We start from the raw sequence: 20858 nt of genomic DNA on the forward strand, positions 1-20858 counted from the left end.
GGAGCAGAAAACTGGAGCTAGAGGGAACCTGCTCAGTGCTGGAGCAGAGGCCCAGGCAGGCTCCTGTGAAGGACCTTGTTCTGGGAAAAGGCAGGACCGACTGAACCTGCTGGAGATGGCTCTCCTCTGCAGCTCAGGGATCAGTCCTGACACTGCTCTGCTCTAGGTAGGTGTTTTATCAAACCGGTTTTCAAGGTGTCCAGTGCCTTCCAGGGAAGGTCTCTGTCCCACCACCAGTGCCAGACAGGCTAACAGCACATCATTGTGTCTCCCTAAGACGAGATACAAGAGGATCTAGAGTTCACACCACATTGATGTGGGCTCTAGGTATCATTTAGGTGTCATCATTACACCATGGGATAAAATTCATTGCTTTCCTTCCATTTCCTTCCAGTTTGCTCTTACAACGAGTGTATACATATATTCAGAACTCCAGAAGGTAGGAAGTACAGGACTCTGAACTACCTCCACCAGACTGGGAAGATAGGAAATAGGACTATAGCATTGGAAAGCTGTACCAATCTTAATCTGTATTTTTGTGTTTTTCTTCTTAACTGTTTGGATTTTTACCTTTTTCAGCTTTAATATACTGTTAATTTGGCTCCTGTGTGTGGTCCTGTCTGGACTCATTAAGCTTTTCTAGGATACCAATAGGTGTCCAGCATGCCAGCTCTGGGCTCTGGGTTACAGACCCAGCTTAGCAAGCAGAGTGTCACAGCAGTGCTGCAAATTCACCTCTCTGCAGCCCATACGAGGCATACCTGTAAAAAGCAGTTCTGTGAGTACAGCTGTGTCTCGGGTAGGTGCTTCTGAGAGCAATTCTTCTAATAAGGCATTGTACCTTCTCATTGCTCACTAGCTAGGAGAGATTCACAGGACAGATATATTCTGGCATAGCATAGCCCAACTTAATGAGGTGGAACAGGCAATCTAGTATAAACAGCCCAGCCAGGGGATGCTGTTATAGGGTTATTGAGATGTTCACTCCACTATAGCTGTCCCTATTCAGAAGGGGAGTGGGCTATACTATTCTACAGCTAGGCAGATTGGCCCATATGTATTTTTGGTGTATGAATGTGCAGAGCAGTTTTGACACTGTTAAGTGAAGTGGGTCACCTCATGAGGCTGCACTCATGGCATGGAAAATCATAGATTCATTTTGGTTGGAAAAGACCCTCAAGGTCATCAAGTCCAACTGTTAGCCTGGCACTGTCGCTAAACCATGTCCCTAAACACCACATCTACATGTTTTTTAAATACCTCCAGGGATAGCGACTCCACCACTTCCCAGGGCAGCCCGTTTCAATGCCTGATAACCCTTTCCATGAAAATTTTTTTTCCTAATATCCAGTCTAAACCTCCTCTGGTGCAACTTGAGGCCAATTGCTCTCGTCCTATCTCTTGCTATTTGGAAGAAGAGACCAACCCCCTCCATGCTACAACCTCCTTTCAGGTAGTTGCAGAGAGTGATAAGGTCTCCCCTCAGCCTCTTTTTCTCCAGGCTAAACAGCCCCAGTTCCCTCAGCCGCTCCTCATCAGACTTGTGCTCCAGACCCCTCACCAGCTTTGTTGCCCTCTCTGAACTCTCTCCAGCACCTCGGTGTCTTTTTTATAGTGAGGAGAATGCTGCTGAATGTATCAGCTACACCAGTACAAAACCTGTATGGAGAAAAGACATTGTGCTTTTACTTTGAGTTACTGTCTCTATTAAGTTTTCCCCTTGGGAACTTTTTTGGTACAGTACGTATCTCTTGTAGACAGCAAGAACTGGGTGAATGTGATTATTTAGGTTCATCTCCTGCTGTGTAGGTGTTACATGTACGCATATGCAGCTGATCTCTTGCACTGTCTGCCCAACCTTTGGATTGCTGGGGATAAAAGGACTTGGCATGTGGTGGCACTGCCTCCAAACCCTCTTCCGTGAGCCTGGCTGGGAAGGAAGACATTTTGTTCTGCATGTGGAAAAAAATACTTTAAATCTTTCATTTGTAGTGAGTTTAGGAGAACTACCTTTGAAAACTTCCAAATAGCTCACTGTAAATAAATCTAGTTGAGTGAAATACTTGTATTTTTAGAGCTCTTACAACATATTTTACAGTGGAGATGAAGGATGTGTTCACAGTGGGAGGTATAGGAATTACAGCAACGCTTACCTTCATCTCCAGTACAGGCAGGTATGGTACAGATTCTCCTATATAATCCAATAAAAATATGGCACGCCTGGCCTGTAACATTTACAGCTGACATAAACTTTTTGTTTATGCTGTGTGCACTATCAGATCCATTACGTTCTTGAAACCACATAAGACTAATTCATTTATGGATTCCAAACCAAGAGTTTCCTTAGAAATTTTTACAGAAAATCATGATAAATTACTTTTTACAGAGACAGTTCTCTTGAGTTGTATTCATTTTTTGAGAGAAAAATACGACTATTGTCTCATCATAAAATTAAAAAGAATATTTTTTTTTATTCATTATAGCCAATTAAAATGTGTATAATTTGAATATATTACCCAAAATGCATAACTGCAGCACATTGGAATATACAGTATGCCTGTAAGAAGAATTAATTTTCAGCATAGTTATGCAGCAAAATATTTTTCTTATTCTCTTTTATTTCTAGTCTTGCAAAATCACACATTGATGTGTCATTTAGGCAGTTTTCCACATGCATACTGTCAGTCTTTTCCCTAAATATTTCAATAACAGCTAATCAATTTCAAAGTAGAAGCACATGTTCAGCTTACTTATTAATTCATCCTCTAATGACATGCTGATCTTGGTGACATTTTAAAACATAAATCTTCTGGAAACAAACCAGCTAAATGAGAGAGAAAAATGTAGAAGTACATTGTATCAGAACTGAAGTGTTTGATGTTAAAGGTCTGCATGCTGCCACTTCAAATTTCACGAAAACTGTGTAGACTGACTGTTGATAATTAAAATATTGATAATTAAAATCAGAAATATACTGGATTGAGTCGATTCCATACCAGAATAATAAGCAGAATTATTCTCAGTATACAATGAAGAGGTAAAAAACATTTTTTTTAATGTTTCAAACAATATTGGTTTAATTGAAAGAATTAAAAATAGAAGCAGCTTTCATTCTTTGATTTACCATTGGAGCCCTTGAGTAAAGCTGATGACGTTTCTGGACAAAAGAAAATCAATAGCATGCCACTTTTAGTATCTACTGAATGTTAGGTAGTTAATAATTTAGAAAAGAGAGCTTGCTGCTACACTTACAAGGTTTTCCCTTTTGTCAGAAAAGCAGCCAGGTTCAGTTGCCTGTTGGGTATTCCTTTGCATGCTCACTCTCAGTGAATTAAAATAGCTTCTCCTCAAATAAGAGAAACTGGCCTCAAATTGCAGGGCAAGATTTTTTAATAGCCTCAATAGAAACCACCTCAAAGATGAGTGCCATCAAAAAACAAACAAAAAAAATCTTTCAAAGGTGGTTTGGATTTATATTATTTGACCAGCTCTTGAAGATAAAAAGGGAATCATATTAGAAACAAATGCAGGCAGAGGTGATTGTGCCTGCTCAAGGACTTGAGCATGATTTCTTCTCAGAGGAAGCTCCTGAAGAATGAGCAAAATAGTTTTCAGGAATATGTATCTTAGCAATTGTGCATTGCACAGGTGTAAATCTTTTCCATCTCCTGACCTGAGCTCAGGTCTGTTTTCTGCTTTCAGGACATGCAGCACAGATGGTGGAGACCAATTGGGGTGGAGGGCAGAGCCTCTCTGTGCTCTCAAAATCCCATGCCTCTCTGCAGGTGGAGGGGGCTAGTTGCTGTTGCACAGGCATCCTCGGGGCTGATGTGAGCAGTGACGGCCTCCCCGGGTTTGCCTGCTGGTCGTGATGTGAAGCTGAATGGCTGTAGTAGTCATCTGCTGCATTTCTCTCCAGCCAAACTCCTCCATCTCCAAATCTGTGTGCATGGAGGTGCCCATAGCAAGTCCTGCAGCAGCCCTGGCAGATGCAGAAGCAGCAGTTGGGGGTCACATCAGCTCTGCTGTGCCAGGGTTGTTTTATGTTGGCTGTCTTTTCTTGGGCTTGCATTTTACCAGTGTGGCTACAAATAGACCTCCATCAAACTGCTTCCTTCTGCATTTTTTGAGTGTCAGAGCTTTGGAGGGCAGGATGGGCTTCAGAGAGATGCAAATCATTTCCTTGTACCAGCCCCGGTGCTCAGAGATGTGATGCTGTTCTCATCTACCCTCCAGCAGCTCACACTGAGCCCAGTCTCTGCTAAAACTCGCACTGTAGCAGGCTGAGGTTTGGTCTGGGAGTCTGGGTTTTGTTGCCCTTCCCGTCCTTTCTTTCTTCCCAGAAAACAAGAAGTCACAGCAGGACTTGTTTCACATTTCTGTGTGTCTGTAACCTTTATGCTGGTGTTCAGTCCTGGCTACTGTTCTGGATGTCATTATATGCTGCATATGCAGGTTATGGAAGAAAGGGAAATCTGTTTCCAACTTTATGAGCAGTTGCACTGTGCATCTCAGCAGGTGCTGCTGAGGAAAGAGAATACAGTGGGATACCCGACCAGACACTCTCTGATTTGTAACTTTCCATTGTTGAAGTTGAGGTTTGACATGCAGAGAAACCATAACAGGCAGCTGGGTTTTCCCATTGTTCTGAGGGATCTAGGAGAGTGGCTGTAATGACAGACAGATGCCAATCAGAGCTTTTGTAGAGCCCAATCATGTAATTTGTGTTGTGTTTCTTTCATCATACCATCGGCCAGCTTTACTCATGTTCAGTCGTAAGGTCTCCCTATGCAGGTACGCTGTTACACCCTAACCTTTGTTTACTCTGTCATCTTCTCTCATTTCTTCCCCTCATGCTGCTTCTCCAGTTTCTCCATTAAGCAACAGGCAGCCATTGGTGAATCACTATGGGTGTTGGCCGTGCTAAAAAGATTCTGAAAATGTCTCCTCCTCAGCCTGAGCAGCAGTAATGAAGCAGGACTGTCAATTGCACCCCTTACCCCGCCAACCAAAGAAGGAATGGTGCAGATGCACAGCATGTGCAGTTTTAAAATGGTAATTTAATATGCTGTCATTGGGCTGATGTCAAGAAATGGGATGTTAAAGGCTTTTTAATAGACACATGAAGTAGCACAAGGATGAAGTTGGCTCTCACGTCTGTGGTCAGATACTGCTGTATCGCATCTATGTGTTTTCGAGAGAAGACAGCCTGTAACATTATTCTGCATGAACCATGTCCATCTCCATTTAAATTACAGAGGTCAAGTCTACTTATATGCTAATTAAATTTTAAGAAAATAAGAAAAAATTATGACATTCAAGTCCACCTTATAAAATTGAGCGGGATAGCCATCTCCCACACAGCCTGAGTACCCAATATAATTTATGCATGAGATCAGGATACTCTGCAAGATGCTGAAATCAATGTTGTATGTTAGGGATGTGGGTACTTATTTTAGGCACTGAGTTTGAAAATTGTGGTTTTCAGAAATATATGCAAAAATATTGCCAAAATAAGCATTCAAAACTTCATTTCAATATGCAGCTGCTTGTAAGCACAGTAATTAAGATATATTGGGTAAATTTATTACATCTTTTCTCACACACAACAGTGAGACAGAAGTTGCAGATTTTAGATGAAGACTCAACAGATGTTTAAACTCCAGCCAGGACTCAGCAGAAAGCTGTCTGGGAGAGCAGGTGTGCTGCTTAGCCTGGTCTTGTCTGCACTGCTCTGAGATCTTTGATGGAGGGAATGTTGTTGGGATCATCCAGCTCCCACCTATTGTAGGTAAATTAATTATTATTGTGGATTTGCAGCATTGAGTTCTGGAAGGAAAGAAATGGGTTAACTCAACTTTTAATGTGTTAAAAACACTTTTCAGAAATTAACTTATCCTCACAATTCTGCAGTGAGGAAGGCAGAGAGGGACAGAATCAGTCTACCTGTTTTCTGGATGAAGGAACTGAAGTGGAGGTTTTGACATTTTTCTCAGCAGGAGTCAATCAGTATTGGCTTTACACTTTACACTTCACATGCCACCACTTGTTTCTCTAAATGCGCTGTTTACACTCTGCACCAGGAGATCTGTGCTCCCTATAACTTGCTCCTTCTCTGAAATAAATCAGCAGGTTTTACCTCTACTACCTCTGCTTTCTTCTCCAGCTGCGGTGATGCTGGTCCCTGAAAGGAAGACAGAAGATGGGTTTGAGGAGCACTTCGGCTTGAACTACTTGGGACACTTCCTGCTGACTAACCTCCTCTTGGATACGCTGAAGCAATCAGGAACGCACAGTCACAATGCTAGGATCATCACTGTCTCATCAGCCACGCATTATGTAGGCAAATTGCACCTGAATGACTTACAAAGCAGGTACTGACCCATTTTTGCTATTCACTGATCTGCAGTAAGGGTGTGCGGTTAGAACTCCAAGATAATTGTTACTGAATACTGAATGTACGGGGGTTTGTTGCCTTTGTTATTAATATTTATTTATTTATTAATGAGACATGATTCTCAAGCAGTTGCTAAATTTCCTTCAGACTTGAGCAAAGCTTGCAACCTTCATTCAAAGATACAAATAATTTATAACCTTGTAAATGGAGCCTTTTATTCTTAACCTTGAAAGCCTTGTTTCCTTCCTGATGCTTCCACTGTGGTGGCAGTTGTGGTGCAGAGCCTGGACTCCTCACTGCCTCATCAGGGAGACTGGAATATTTCAAATTCGTTTGGGTGAATAATAATAGACTTTGTCCTCAAGTGAACCATAGAATCATAGAATGTTCTGAGTCGGAAGGGACCCACAAGGATCATTGAGTCCAACTCCTGTCCCTGCATATGACAACCCCACAGTTCACACCGTGTGTCTGAGGGCATTGTCCAGTCTCTTCTTGAACGCTGTCAGGCTTGGGGCCATCACTGCTTCCCTGGGGAGCCTGTTGCAGTGCTCCACCACTCTCTGGGTGAAGAACCTTTTCCTAATGTCCAACAAATGGGTGCAGACAGATGCTGGTGGCTGCCAGCTCCCTTCCTGCTTAGCGCAGGGCTGCTGACTTGGCTCTGGGGGCGCAGCCAGCCCCACCTGCCCAGCTGCCTTGCAGCTTCAATTGCCCCAAACACTGCCTGCTGCCTCTTCCTCCCTGGCAGCTCTGCCAACTGGCCTGCAGCTCATGGCATGCCATCTTCCCTTCCCTTCCCTTCCCTTCCCTTCCCTTCCCTTCCCTTCCCTTCCCTTCCCTTCCCTTCCCTTCCCTTCCCTTCCCTTCCCTTCCCTTCCCTTCCCTTCCCTTCCCTTCCCTTCCCTTCCCTTCCCTTCCCTTCCCTTCCCTTCCCTTCCCTTCCCTTCCCTTCCCTTCCCTTCCCTTCCCTTCCCTTCCCTTCCCTTCCCTTCCCTTCCCTTCCCTTCCCTTCCCTTCCCTTCTGAGATCCAAGTGTATGGCCATCCTGGGTTTTTAACCCAGTAAGATGGGTTAAAATGCATGGCTGTATTCTGTCCAACTGCTTTCCTTCAGGAAAACCACAGGTGAATGTCTCTGGGATATTTCTAACACTAAGAAGACATTAAATGATCCAGTAAATGTCTCTGGTGTCACACAGGAACCATGTAGAGTTGTTTAGTTAATTGAGGACTGGGCAGGACAACCGAGATGCATTTTGCTATTTCCCCATGCAGTTATATATAGTAATTACTTGCTTACTAACAGGTAAAACAGAGCCTGACTTCTGATGGGCTCCAGAGCATTTCTGCCTGCACAGAGCCAGTGTGAGTTTTGCATCATTTCCATGGAGAAATTCTGTCTCTGTCCTTTGACAGGGACTTCAGCACCTGTACACAGGCACCTGGCCCCAGGTTTCATTTTGGAACAAAGACTGAAATTAGAGAGCTGGGCTGTCTCCACTGCAGACATTTTACATATGAATGCTGCATTAAGCATGTCAAACTTTCTGTTTGACTTCTGATTACATACTACGGCATCAGTTTTATTACAAGCACATTGTTTAAACTCTGCAGGGTAGTTGCAGTTTAATCTCTTGCTTGTAAAACAACCACAGGAAATTACCCTTACTCTTCACTTGACGTATGTATTTATTGTTTCTGATGGGCATGTGCTGAATGGCACCACACAAGGGGACCAAGGGGAGTGTAATTAGTATTTCATTGGGCTAAAGTACAGAATGCAAAATTAAATGTGGCTGTTCTGTGTCTCTAGATAACAATAGTTTCCTTGATTATAGCAAAGTCTTGTACTGTGAATCTTTAATTTGGGATCATCCTTACTTGTGATTCATCGTTATTAACTCATACTTTAAAGGAACCAGACATGTTTCAGTTAGGAAAGTTATGTCTGAGGATGAACAGTACCAATGTGATGTAAAAAATAATAATATACCAGGGAGATTTACGTTCAGCTTTTGCACCAAACCTTGCCCTTTACATTTTAGCATTACTGGCATAAGAAGAGCCATAAAGGATGACAGGCTCTGGATGATTTTGCCTGAGGGGTGGCAGCAGTGCCTGCATTCTGCGCACACAGACACACTAGTGGGACCCAGAAGGGCTGTGGATTCAGCCCCAAACCTTTCCTTGATTCAGGGGGGAAGAAGACACTCCTGTTGCTTGGTTTTGGTTTTGTTTGCTTGTTTGTTTGGTTTGTTGTTGTTGTTGTTTTAACCTAACTGCTGATAAGCCCCCACTTGGTTAAATAGTTATCACATAAACGGTGCTGCTAAAAACAGTGAGATCACTTATGTGTTGGAGTGTGTGTGCACAGCGTGAGCGGGTGGTTTAGCAGCCCTGGAGGACTGTTGCTGGGTACCATACACAGGCATTGCCCACACCACGGGGCCTTGGAGATGCCTTATGATTCAGAGCAGTGTTTAAGAGCTTAAATGGATGTGATAAAGACACCCTCGGTAAGTGCTGTGGTGCGATAGCCTTCCACTAATTGCCACAGTTTCCCAGTGATGCCATCCCTCATTTTTGATGCTTGTGTGAATGGGAAATCTTTCTAAAAACTTTATACTGACTTTTTACTTATTCTGACTTGCACTAGTTAGCTGTAATTCATTTCATGACTTGGGTGTATGTTCCCAGATTGGCAGGTAGTCCCACCCTTGCAGGAACGCAGCAAAACTATTTGGAGTCATTTATTCATGGTGGAGAAAGGGGTCTGTACTCTGGAAGAATCACTAGTGGCAGCAGACTGAATTGCTTACCATGCTCTTGTCCCATTATTCTTAAATTTTGGTTGGGCTAGTATCCAAACTGGAGGTGAGTGATAGTGATGGAGAAGGGATCAATCCATCAAACATGGCAGAGAAGGAAAGGCAGAAAACTGTCATGATGTAAAGGAGACAATAAACAAGATTCAGTTCTCTACCAGAAATTTTTGTATAGGATCATTCTCCCACTCAGGAGACTCTGGGTTGTCAGTCACAGTTGTGACCATTGCTCCTCATTGCTTGTACTTGCTGCTCAGAGTTCTGCTCTGAAGCCAGATGTCATCCATATCACAGTGACCATGGGGCAAGAGCATAACAAATAATTGTTAGAAGGTCTGTCCCATGAACAGTATTAAATGTAGCTTGTGTTACTGTCTTCCATGTTTCCAAGTTTGTTTTCTGCCATTTTACCAATCTGATTTACCCCATGCTTGTCTTTTCAGTTCCTTTTTTGTGGGAGGGTTAATTTATTTTTTTTTCTTGATTTTCTTTGCATGTTAAATGATTTTTCTACCTTTGCCATCTCTCTCTTTATGCCTGCCTGCTTGATTTCTATGGTCATAGTTTCATCTTCACCTGTGTCTTTGGGCTTTCTTGTCTCCATTGTTTTTTCCATCCCTAACTCATCCTGTTTTTCTTTCTCTGATTTTTTGGGTCCTATTTCTGCTAACCAGTTAATTTCCTGCTCTCCATTTGTCTTATCTTCTCCCCCTAGTCCTGCTCCTATTTCTCCCCTACAAATGTCATTTCTCCCCCATTCCTGCCCATCCCCTTCCCACACACACCAGTAAAAGAGGCACAGCATGGGTACATCAAGGCAGGACAGAGCTTGTTCCAAACTGGCAGGGCATAGCTTGTTTCATGTGTGTTATTGAAAATGCAAACACACAAGAGCAATGACTGTTCTCCCAGTTCTTTTGCTGAAGGATATATGAAGAACATCAAACACCTTTGTGGTCTTTTAGATCCAGACCATTTTCAACGGCAATCACATGAGTCGACAAGGGGATCCCTAAGGCAAATCATTCTCCTTCATCCCTACTTCGAATATGACTGTTTTCAAGGAGGTGAAAGTTTAACAGAAACGCTATCTGCAAGTGTTTCAACAGTGGTGATGGTGCTAGACTCTGCACTCTAGCAGCACAGCTGGGGGTGTCCTTTCTTCCTCTTTTGCCTGCCTTAAAGAATATTTCTGAAGTGAGAGAAGAAAAAAATATGGTCACAAGAGCATATGGCTGTCTGGCTTTAGCAAAAGCTTGGAGAACTTTGTGCCATCCCATCGAGTTGAGAGGCTTCAACAGTTCACTGAAATTCATGGCACTCTTACAAGGCTGGGATGGAGGCCACTCCTTCAAGTACTCTACCTACAAAAATAAGAAGACATTTTAGGAAAATAAAGAAAAATAAACCTTATTCCCTTTCCCAGACTGTGGGTTACACCTGAACATGTTCCCTTTCCCAGGGGTTAGCATCTTTGTGCGTTTTGTCTAGCTCTTCCTCCATTACTAACTACTCCTTTCATCATCCTCTCTTTTTGCATGCCAAATGGGCCCTGTAATGCTGTGAATCACAGGTCTATGAACTCCCCAGCCACAGTAACACGGCTCCTTTTCTGGTTCATGTCTCCTCTGTATTCAGGAAGAGTCAGTCACACATTTTCTGCTCTCCTTCCTCTACTTTTCAACTGCAGGAGTGAGTGTTTTCTGTAACTCTCCAAGTTGGTACAGTCCCCAGATAACTTTTTTTTTTCCCCCATAGCTGTAGTGCATGAATCATGTCAGAGACAATAGAGATTGAATGACGGGAATTGCAAAAATCCCTGCTGCCACAAGTGAATCTTATCTGGTGTAAAATAGGGTAAACAGCTCTGTCAGGACCTGGAAGGATGCTGGGGAGACAAGGCTGCTCCAGTTATCTCTGTTAGCCAGTTCATCAGGGATGCAACAGGGGATGTCACATGCTGATGGGAAAATCTGTGTACAAAGTCCCTGGAGACCTCCAGTTCTTGGATGGGTGTTGTTCTTTACTTCTTGCATGTGTGCGATATTTCTTGGTAAATTAAGTTGTATTAAGTTCAGGCAAAAGGTCGAGGATTTTGTCCTGTCAGCATTGCTGAGATTTTGAAAATCATGCACATGTTGAGCAATGAAAAGTAAAAATGTCAAATTACTTTTGGAAATTATTAGTCAATTGTTCAGACCAAGCCCATTGATTTCAGTAATTTCAGAATGTCTTATTTGCAATTTATTTGTAGTTAACATTATGAATACATTGTCATTCATATTTTGAAGTATAATGTTGATCAAACTGAAACTCCAAACCTTTAATTTCTAGGTCATCCTGTTGGAGTACATTATGTCCATCAGTTTTAAATAACTTTTTTTAATGGTTTGATGTGTCAACATATTTTTCAATGAAAAGCTTTTTTAAAAAAAAAAAATAATAAAATTCCCCATTGTTTCTTTCAGTGTCTTTTCATGACTGAGCTGTCACTTGTAGGTTTTTAATTCTCTCTGACTGGAAGAACTTATGGATTGTACAAGATTTCCAATTCAAGCAAAACCAAATAAGAAGCTGATGTAGCATAGTAGTAGCATAGTACTATTGTTTTATTTCTGATTTTTTAAATAATAAAGGAAAATTCTTAAGAGGAAATAGGATGGATTTTAAATATTAGTCTTTTATTTGTTAATTGTTTCAGTCAGTACAGAAGTTTTTCACAGTTAAATATCAAGAACTGTGCCACGGGACTGCCGTTTAATAAAAACATGTGAAAACTACAGAAAATGTAATCACAAAAGATTCTTCTAGACAATAAGATAGATACATGTTAGTATAGATTTTTTTTTATTCAAGGAATATATGTTTTTGTTTGAGTTGTATTGTTTAAACAGCTTCTCCACAATGTCTACCTTGTGCATTCGGGTTCTATTTGCAAGATAAATCATGTTCCCTTGACAGAACCAAATACCAATACCAAATACCAATACTAAATACTACAGCACACTGCTGTATTCAGTTCAACATGTCCTTCCTGCAGTAGGTTTCCAAATTTTCTTGTCTATAGTTAGATGATAAGTATTCAAACACTTAATGCACATATATAAGGGTATTTCAGTCCTTATTTGCAAAATGTTTTCTGTATAAATGCAAAACGATTTGTTACTTTGCAAAACGAACCCTTACTTTAGCATCAATTAGCATTAATTGCAAAAATTGACTTGCTAGCCTGGAAAAGTGCATCTACTGGTGAAGGCACTGATCTCAAATTCCATAAATTAATTTAAAAAAATAAATGGACTATTATTTCAACAGACCAATTAATCAATCCAAAAGACAGAGTTTTAGTTCAGGTGCAGCAATGTTTTATCCATGTTGCAGGTGATCCCAATCTGTTCCTGTAGCCAATAGTGAAGAAATATCTATGTCAGGGTGCCAGCTTCAGAAGGTTTTAATTTTACATTTGTCAGTACGTTTTCATTCTGTGTAATCAAAATACTTTTAGGGTTCATTGGTTTCTGAAGAACAATATAACACAACCATCACACAGATAACACCAGACTTAATGTGTTCCCAGAAATTAAATGTAGCTACTTTGTGTGTCACAATGTTAAATACTTTCTTGTCTAAAAGGGATTAATGATCTTAACAAAGGGTTATTAGTAATGGTTAATGATTTAACAGGACACAGTGTTTCTGGACTATTTCAAAATTGCGACATGTTGGGAGGTATGTGATAGTTGGGTGTTTCTGGGGCTCAACCTCTCCCTGCACAGTGCTTTGAGTGGGTGAAGGCAACTTTCTATGGCACACAGGATGGGGGATCTCACAGACTTGCTGTTTTCCAAATAAGCATGGTGGTTCAGTGGTGATTTCAAAGTTAATGTGCTGCACTTGTGTGACAAAAAAAGCAACAGAGACTTGCGGAGAATAGGGCCTGGGGATAACTTGTCACCTTTGAGAGAGGATGGTTAGTTTAACACCTCCCTGTGAGCAAAAAAGATTCATTAATGCTGGATGAACCTTAAAAATGTTAGAGTTCAGGTCCTGGGTGATCATTCAAGTGATTTTACTTTTCCTCAGTCCCTTTAACTACCACCATCCTCACAGTTCCTTTTCAGAAGGAACTGTCCTTCGAGCTGCCTGGCATATTTTAGCCTCCAGGAGTTTTAATACTGCCAACATATCTTATATATTTATAGCTTCATTGCTCCATCTCTTCTCATTATGTGTCAGGTGCTGCAGTTGCTCTGCACTTTTGGTCATGGGAGTTGGACACTGGCTGTATGTACATAGCACAGCCTCAGCATCTCAAGGACAGAAACTGAGGAGCCCTGTGGCTTTCTGAGATGCTCAAGAGCTTTTGATGGTGATGCCAGCTATAATACTGCACTGCAGAAATGTCCAAGTGAAAATACTATGATTTTTGCATGAAATCTTTCGGGTTTTAGCTCAATGGTGGGGGATGGTCAGTATCTGAATTGCCACCAAAGATCAGTCTGCCAAAGCAGACTTTTTCAGTGGGGGCTGGGGCATGGCAGCTCTGTGACCGTGTGTTAGTTTTTCAGGGTTTGGACATTAAACCTCCAGTCGATTTCCTGGAAAGCCAAACCTGCCCAATTTCAGTTGCTTCTGTTGTGTTTGCAAGTAGAAGGATCATACACTTTGCCCCCAGACCGTGTTGTGCCCCTTCTTAGGAAATGCTTGGCTTTCCATTACAGTTCTCTTGTTTAGAGTATTCCAGGGTGACATGGTATTGGGAAATTTATAAAACAAAACCAAAAACAACTCTAAGGCTAAACAGTAGAGAAAGTGATTGCTGTCACTGTCCCCTGTGGCACTTTGAAATAACCACCTTGCAATGCTGACTGTGGACCACTTATAACCACTGTATGTTATTTGTTCAGCAGGATTTTTTTAGTTTGCCTGAGTTGACTTGTTTATATTCCATAAGTAAGATCCTCCTTTTTACAGGCCCCTTTCATCTGCTTATTTAAATCCCGCATATTTTCTGGTAGCAGCCAAGGGCTGCTGGTGACGTACGGTCTCACACAAACAAAAGCCTTTCCTACCCTGTCTAGGCTATCAGTCATTCATGGGTGCAGAAAACTTCCACATTTTAATCTCTCCTGTACTTGTTGTCATTTCAGCTGTGTTCCTTCTTTAACTTAGCTGTCTTCCAAATGAGGGCAAGAATTGTCATGACTGTTTTTAACAAATAGTTGACTTTCTTTATAATCTTATTCCCAGTATTAGCTCAGGTACTGGGACTTAGTCAGTTTTACCTCCCGATTTGAAGCTGTGGTACTCATATCCCCACTACTTAAGAAAACTTTGAAAAAGCAGAAGTTGTTAGATTGTTTCAACAAAAAAAAAAACCCTGATTTTCATGATTAATTTTTTGTGCTAGACTTGGTGGTCTTGTGTTGCTTCTGTGGACAGAGAGTGATGGCATAGGTCTTTCTGCACAGTATTTATAGACATCTTGGAGTAAAAAGGATTTTGCAGTCTCTGTGTACATTCAAGCCGTGTTTGTCCTGGTAAGACAGGCCAGTCCTTCAGCGTGTTGAACATTTGCACTTGCAGAACACATTTCGTACCTCCTCAACTGCAAGGCATTGCAGTGGCTTCAGTCTGTCACAAAATAAAACCTTACGTTATCTTCAAACATGCATGAACACATTTCGCCTGCTAACCACAATAGGTGAACTGCACTAGATTTGAAGTGACAGCATTTTATTATGCATAACCAGGCACTGTAATTCCCCCTCAGACCCAGAATAAAAAGCCTAGAATCTGCAGCTGGTCTGGATAAATATGCACTAGTTTAAAAATTATTTTATTGAAACAGAAATGAGATTTGGGATTATTCAAGTTTTTGCTAGGCAATTTTATGTCCCTACTTGTGTTCTGGTGGAAGAAACCATAAAAAGACCTTTGTGTCCTTTATCTTAAAAAGTCTGTTGCAGGAGAACTGGGAAGCTTTCCAGAACTGGGTGGAAAGTGCCTCAGAGCTCTTCTTGATATAATCCAAGACATAATATTAAAAGATGTGTGACAATCTTCAATAACCTAAGATCCATATTATCCAAGAGATAATATTAAATGTTATATGGCAGTGATGCTTCCCCATAACTCAAAAGGGTTTTGAGGACACAGAATGTAGATCTTGCAGCCTTGATCTCTTTTTTGGCTACAGCAATGTAAAACCTTACTTGCTTCTATTTATTTACGCATACTTTTGTTTGGTGGATATTTTTAATTGAATGAAGAGATAGCATTATGCTCAAATACCACTTAACACTGCATTGTATGAACTGACTGTAGAAAATGATGCTTCAGAAGAGGCGAATTCTTTATAAAGAGATATATTTTCTGGGAAAATGGAATTCAAGTAATGGAATTCAAGTAATTGCAACTTGAACTTGCCATCAATATGTAAAAACATTGGAAACATTTGAAATTAGTGCCAATTTTATGCAAACAGATATATTAGACTTCTTTAAACATACCGATTCTGGTGAGACTTTGAGAAGACCAGTCTTTTAGTCTGTGTTTCGTACTTTTGAGAGCTGTGCTGAGCATCCAACAATGGAGCTGCACACAGCAAAGCAATCAGTAGAACAGGAGGTCTCTTGACATCTCACCTCCTGCCATTAGGAGGAGGGATCAGCCAAATTAGAAATGATGCGTTGATTCTACCCAGATGACAGTAATGCCCAGAATGACAAACCTCTGCTTATTTTGCCTTTTGTAAATTTTTTTATAATAAAGACCTTCCAGGTTCCTTCACTAAATGTAGTCTTCCAAAGACAGTAAGTTATTTTTTGTTCATTCTGCATTTCCTACAAGCACTAAGAAGGGGCTAGTTACTGAATGCTATGTATTTATACAGTAAAGTGCTGAAAGTTGGAAAGCATGGCTTGAAAAAACCTCATAGCCTGGCTCCAGCTAGTGCCTCCTACTGAACTGTGGATTAAATCCAAAGCAGGAGTCACTGAGTTGCAGATAACTCAGCTGCTGCTAGTGAGACCATCACCAACATTTTATAGAGATCAGGTCTCAGCTCTGAGCCTCTACCCTTATGCTTATCCTCTAATGTTAAGAAGAAAAACTACTATTTTACCACAGTTGAAAGATTTCAGAGAAAGCCTGGTTTTGGCCAGAGCTCTGTGTGAGCATCACATGGCACCAAGGGGCTCACTGCAGGTTGGTCTTTGTCCATGGGTCATAACTAAAGGGCAAGGTGGGCTGCTCTGAAAGTGCCATCTGCCACTGGCTGCTTAAGTAACCTTGGGGCAACCAGCTAGGACATGAAGGGGTTGCTTTTCATCTGTGTAAAACTACCAATTTTATTTCTGAGTCTTGTAGCCATTCTTTCCAATGTGTCCATCACAGGGTCATGATGGTGCTTAAGGAGACCCTAATGCTTGAATCCTTATTCACTCAAATTACAGCTACCAATGTTTTCAAATTCAAATACGGGGGGTGTGCTAAGGCCACCTTGACTGTTATATGTGTGTATATATATATATATATATTTAAGGCTATGTATCAGGTAGATGAAAGAAATGTACAGGAAGAAGTGTAGTTATTCAGTAAGTACCCAAAATACCCAGGCATGTGTGCTAAGTGGGTGACTATATGGCAGTCTATAGTAGCAGTTGGTAACAGGACAGCACCTCTACAAAACTGTAACAAAATCTGAGTAAGCAGATACATTAACACTTTAGATTTTAGTTTTGTTTTACTAATGCATATGTTTATTTCTTTGAATTGGCAATTTGCAGTGGTAATACACATATTCTAATTTCTCCAACGCTATCTTTTCTCCATCTCTGTATTTCCCCCCCCTTTTTTGTTTGTATTGAGAGAAAATCACAGTTGGTGAGACTCAGCAAACGTATTCATGGGATAAATATACGTACTACTGTCAAGAAGTCTGTTTAAATCTAATAAGCAATATTTAGGACTCGGGCTTTGGTTTATCACAGAAAGAGAGAAAGAAATGGCTTATGATAACCAGAAAAGACATACATATATTCTGCAGTATATTTCTGTAGATGGTTTGGAATAAACTGCAAAATCTATCAAGAATCTTGAAAAATCTTGTGCTGCGCTCCCTGGAGAAAGAAAATTTAATACTGTGAAAGCTTCATGAGTGTTTAATAATAGTCTTAAAAATTCTTGACTAAGCAATGGTGATGATGTATTGCAAGATTAATACATAAATCATTAGGAAACTCTAGTAATTTTAATACAGCAAGTCTGTGTTTTGCTTAATTCACTGATTCATCCTGAGGCATACATTGAAATTTCATGTGGCCTTTCATTAAAAACCCCAGCATGTCACCCACGTTTTGCATCACTTGCTTTTTAATGGAGCACACAGTGATTGGGTTGTTCTGCAGTTTGATCCTGGTGTACTCTGCCCTCTGGGCAAATTAACACACTGGAAATTGGGGAGCGTGGTGATGGGTGAGGGGAGGGTGACAAGTGCGGTGTGAAGGAAGTCCACATCAGGAAAACTTCTCTGCCAGCACCGACCAGGTTAAATGTAGCTGTGTGTTGGTGAGTGCGATCCCAGGTCCTCTGAGCTTTTTGTTGAAGCGAGATGTGGCAGAGAAGGGAAAGGGGGCTGGCACTGCACCCTTCTTTTGGTCAGTTTGCATCGGCTTCTTCCACATGTGCGTAATGCAAAAGCAACTGTTAATGGAGAGGAAAAGCTAAGAGTAACGCGAAAGCCTGTGCACAGGAGCTGTGGGGGAAGTGGTCTGTGCCAAGCAGCAATTTTATTTCCCCTGTTACTCAGTGGGTGCCTTGAGCTGACTTAATGCTCTTCGCTAAACATGGTATCACTGGACGTAAATGAAAGACATCTACTGAACACAGACCAACTAAAGCCAAACAGAAGAGAAACTAGAGTAAGACTGGCTGCCAAGGGACGTGCCTAGCATGGATCTCATTTTCAAACTTGGATAGCAACTGAGTCCATATTTAAACACCTAATTAGCCACTGCAGGCTCTGGTTTGAAATTTGGCTTCTCATTCTTTTTTTACAAATACATTGCCCCAGCACTCTAGGGAGACTGCTGCAGGAGACAGCACCATGGAGATGAGTTGTAAAATCAGCTTCTGGTGAAAAAGAATAATATAATAATAATAATAATAAATAAATCAGCAAACCACAAGGCACTCGCTCACTCCAGAGTTGAATGCTTACTTATTTTGTTCTGGCAAAAATACAAAACAATCACTTTCTCCCCTCCCTAATTTTTGTAATGACAATTCAAACTTCTAAGTCTATGTTGCAAAATATCTTAAGCCAAAATTAAGATTTTCTGCTAAAAAATAATTGAACAGAAAATGCTTAGCCTGCCTTCTCCTCCTCCTTTATCCGTTGGTATAGAATCAATAAAACACTATTTTAAAATGAAGAAGTTTTTGTGTATTTCTGCTCTCTTGGCGATATTTCAAAACAGCTAATTAAATCCTGTCTGCCTTAACTCCTCGTGTAGTTTCCACTTAGTGAGTTGTGCATTGCCCTATTTTATCAGCACTGACTTGGCAAAATGCTCTAAGGGCGCATCCCCTAGAGGAGAACCATTTTCTATGGTAGGAACAGTGATCCACAGAGAGCTCCACTCAAAAGAGTGGATGGGCATGAACTGCTCTAGGCTACCAACACCAGGCACACTCCTCCTTTCCATCAAACTTCTTCCCAGCAAGACCTTGCTCCACTTTCTTGGCTGCTTGACTGTGCACAGGCCTGCCATTCCACGGACATGCTGTCTGGCATACCTGAGTCTGGTGGGCTCAGTATTTATTTAGGATGGATCCCCGGGCAGTCGAATACCAGTACCTCCTAGTTCTGTAGCTGACTGGCCAGTGTGCATGTATACCACTGGGAGCTGGGAACTACCAGTCTTTTTCCTGGGTGGACACCTAGTTAGGAGGTAGAGTTTCTCTGCTTGAGAGTCTGCCTGCCTTGCTGTGAAACATCAATACTCTGTGTCTGTGGAGGTCCAAGCGCCACAGGCACCTTCACATGCACTGTGTACCAGCACAGTTTGTTGGTAGGCTGTGTTCTGCTTTGGGGTGGTTGGCCTCTTGTACGCACTTTATTTTCAGAAAGCTTTTAGAGCCTTCAGAAAATGAAAGCGTTGTGGGAATGCGTAATGTCAGTATTGTTATTTTATTTAGTATACAATTCTAGTTTCATTCAGTCGAAGCAAATGTACATACAGAGCAGAGAACACCGAGAGAGGCTAGGTTTAGATGCATAGGCTTTAAAGCAGATCATTCTATGTGTAAGAGGAATGCTTTTTTTTTTGTTTTGTTTTAAACTGAAATAGGGTAGACTTAGATTGGATATAAGGAAGAAATATTTTATTCTGAGAGTGGTGAGACGCTGAAACAGGTTGCCCAGAGAAGCTGTGAATGTTCATCATTGAAAGTGTTCAGGACCATGTTGGATGGGGCTTGGAGCAATCTGATCTAGTGAAAAATGTCCTTGTTCGTTGCGAGGGGGTTGCAACTACATGATCCTTAAAGTCCCTTCTAACCCAAACCAATCTGTGATTCTACCAGTATGTGCATGGGAGATGCAGTTGTGGTACAGCTACAGGAGCCTACATGCTCTGATTTTTCTGATGCGTGATGTCAAGACTGGATGTAATGACATCAAGTAACCCGTGATGATTTTTTTCAAATGTGGCATTTAAACAACATGATTCTCATAAGATGTGGTCTCACAAGCATAATAGTTGTTCAACAAAAATCCTTCTCAGCTCTGTGTCACAGGTTATACCTCTCTTATGTGTAGTCCATCGATGTCAGCTTCCTGGAAAGCAAAAAGCACGCACAGAAAATGGGAACAGAGCAGTTAATCATTCCAGCGGTTCTGCCAAAAGTGTCTGCTCTATGTATCCAATTTTATATCCTTCGTATCTATAGTATGTTATTGAAGTCTGATTCCTCGCTGCCTTGCAAATCGTTTGCATCTCTGCACTGTGATATAAAAGGCTTCCTCACTGATTGGAGAGCTTTTTATATCTTCTCAGTACTCGTGCTTCTCTGACATAAATATCTATGCAAAGTACAAGGCTTGTGAGGATCTGGCCCTTGTAGTTCACGCTTCATTGCCACAAGGTAAGTCAAAACAGCAGTCGCACAAAATGTGGGAATGGGAAGTCATGGGGAGCATTCACTGTCCTCCTGCCTGGCATCTGAAGGTTACTGCAGGCCAAACTATACCTGAGCAGAACAAGTCAGAGAGAGTCAGCTGCTTCCCTGCCAGCCACTTGCCAGGCAAGATCACTCTATTTCAACTTGGGAAGCATGTCCCTTGCCCCAGCTTGTGTTCTCCACCGGTGGGGGAATGGTGGCACCGGTGGCGAAGTGCCAGGGTTGGTTGCCAGCTGGCTGCCGGAGGCGTCTTCAGATGAGTGCTTCTTCCCATGGATGCCACACATGGCTGCACGAGGGAGCCTTGTAGCGGCTGAGGATCTGGTCCTTCAAGTTAAAAGGGTTGAAATATGTATGAAGCATAAGGTGACATTTTGAGTGTCTCGGATCAGAGTACGGACGTTACTGAATTTAAAACGTAACTGCCATTTCCTGACTAATGCCGAG

At 41.5% G+C, this 20858-nt stretch overlaps 1 protein-coding gene across 1 annotated transcript in view; it reads left to right on the plus strand.

Annotated features, from left to right (window-relative positions):
• DHRSX (dehydrogenase/reductase X-linked) overlaps window positions 1–20858 on the plus strand; it is a 167597-nt gene that overhangs the window by 114608 nt on the left and 32131 nt on the right. Inside the window, exon 5 of the mRNA XM_065855771.2 lies at window positions 6167–6374. Coding sequence (XP_065711843.1) covers window positions 6167–6374 — 208 coding nt within the window. The remainder of the gene's footprint in view (window positions 1–6166; window positions 6375–20858) is intronic.

The sequence above is a fragment of the Patagioenas fasciata genome, chromosome 1, assembly GCF_037038585.1.
Source record: "Patagioenas fasciata isolate bPatFas1 chromosome 1, bPatFas1.hap1, whole genome shotgun sequence".
NCBI lineage: Eukaryota > Metazoa > Chordata > Aves > Columbiformes > Columbidae > Patagioenas > Patagioenas fasciata.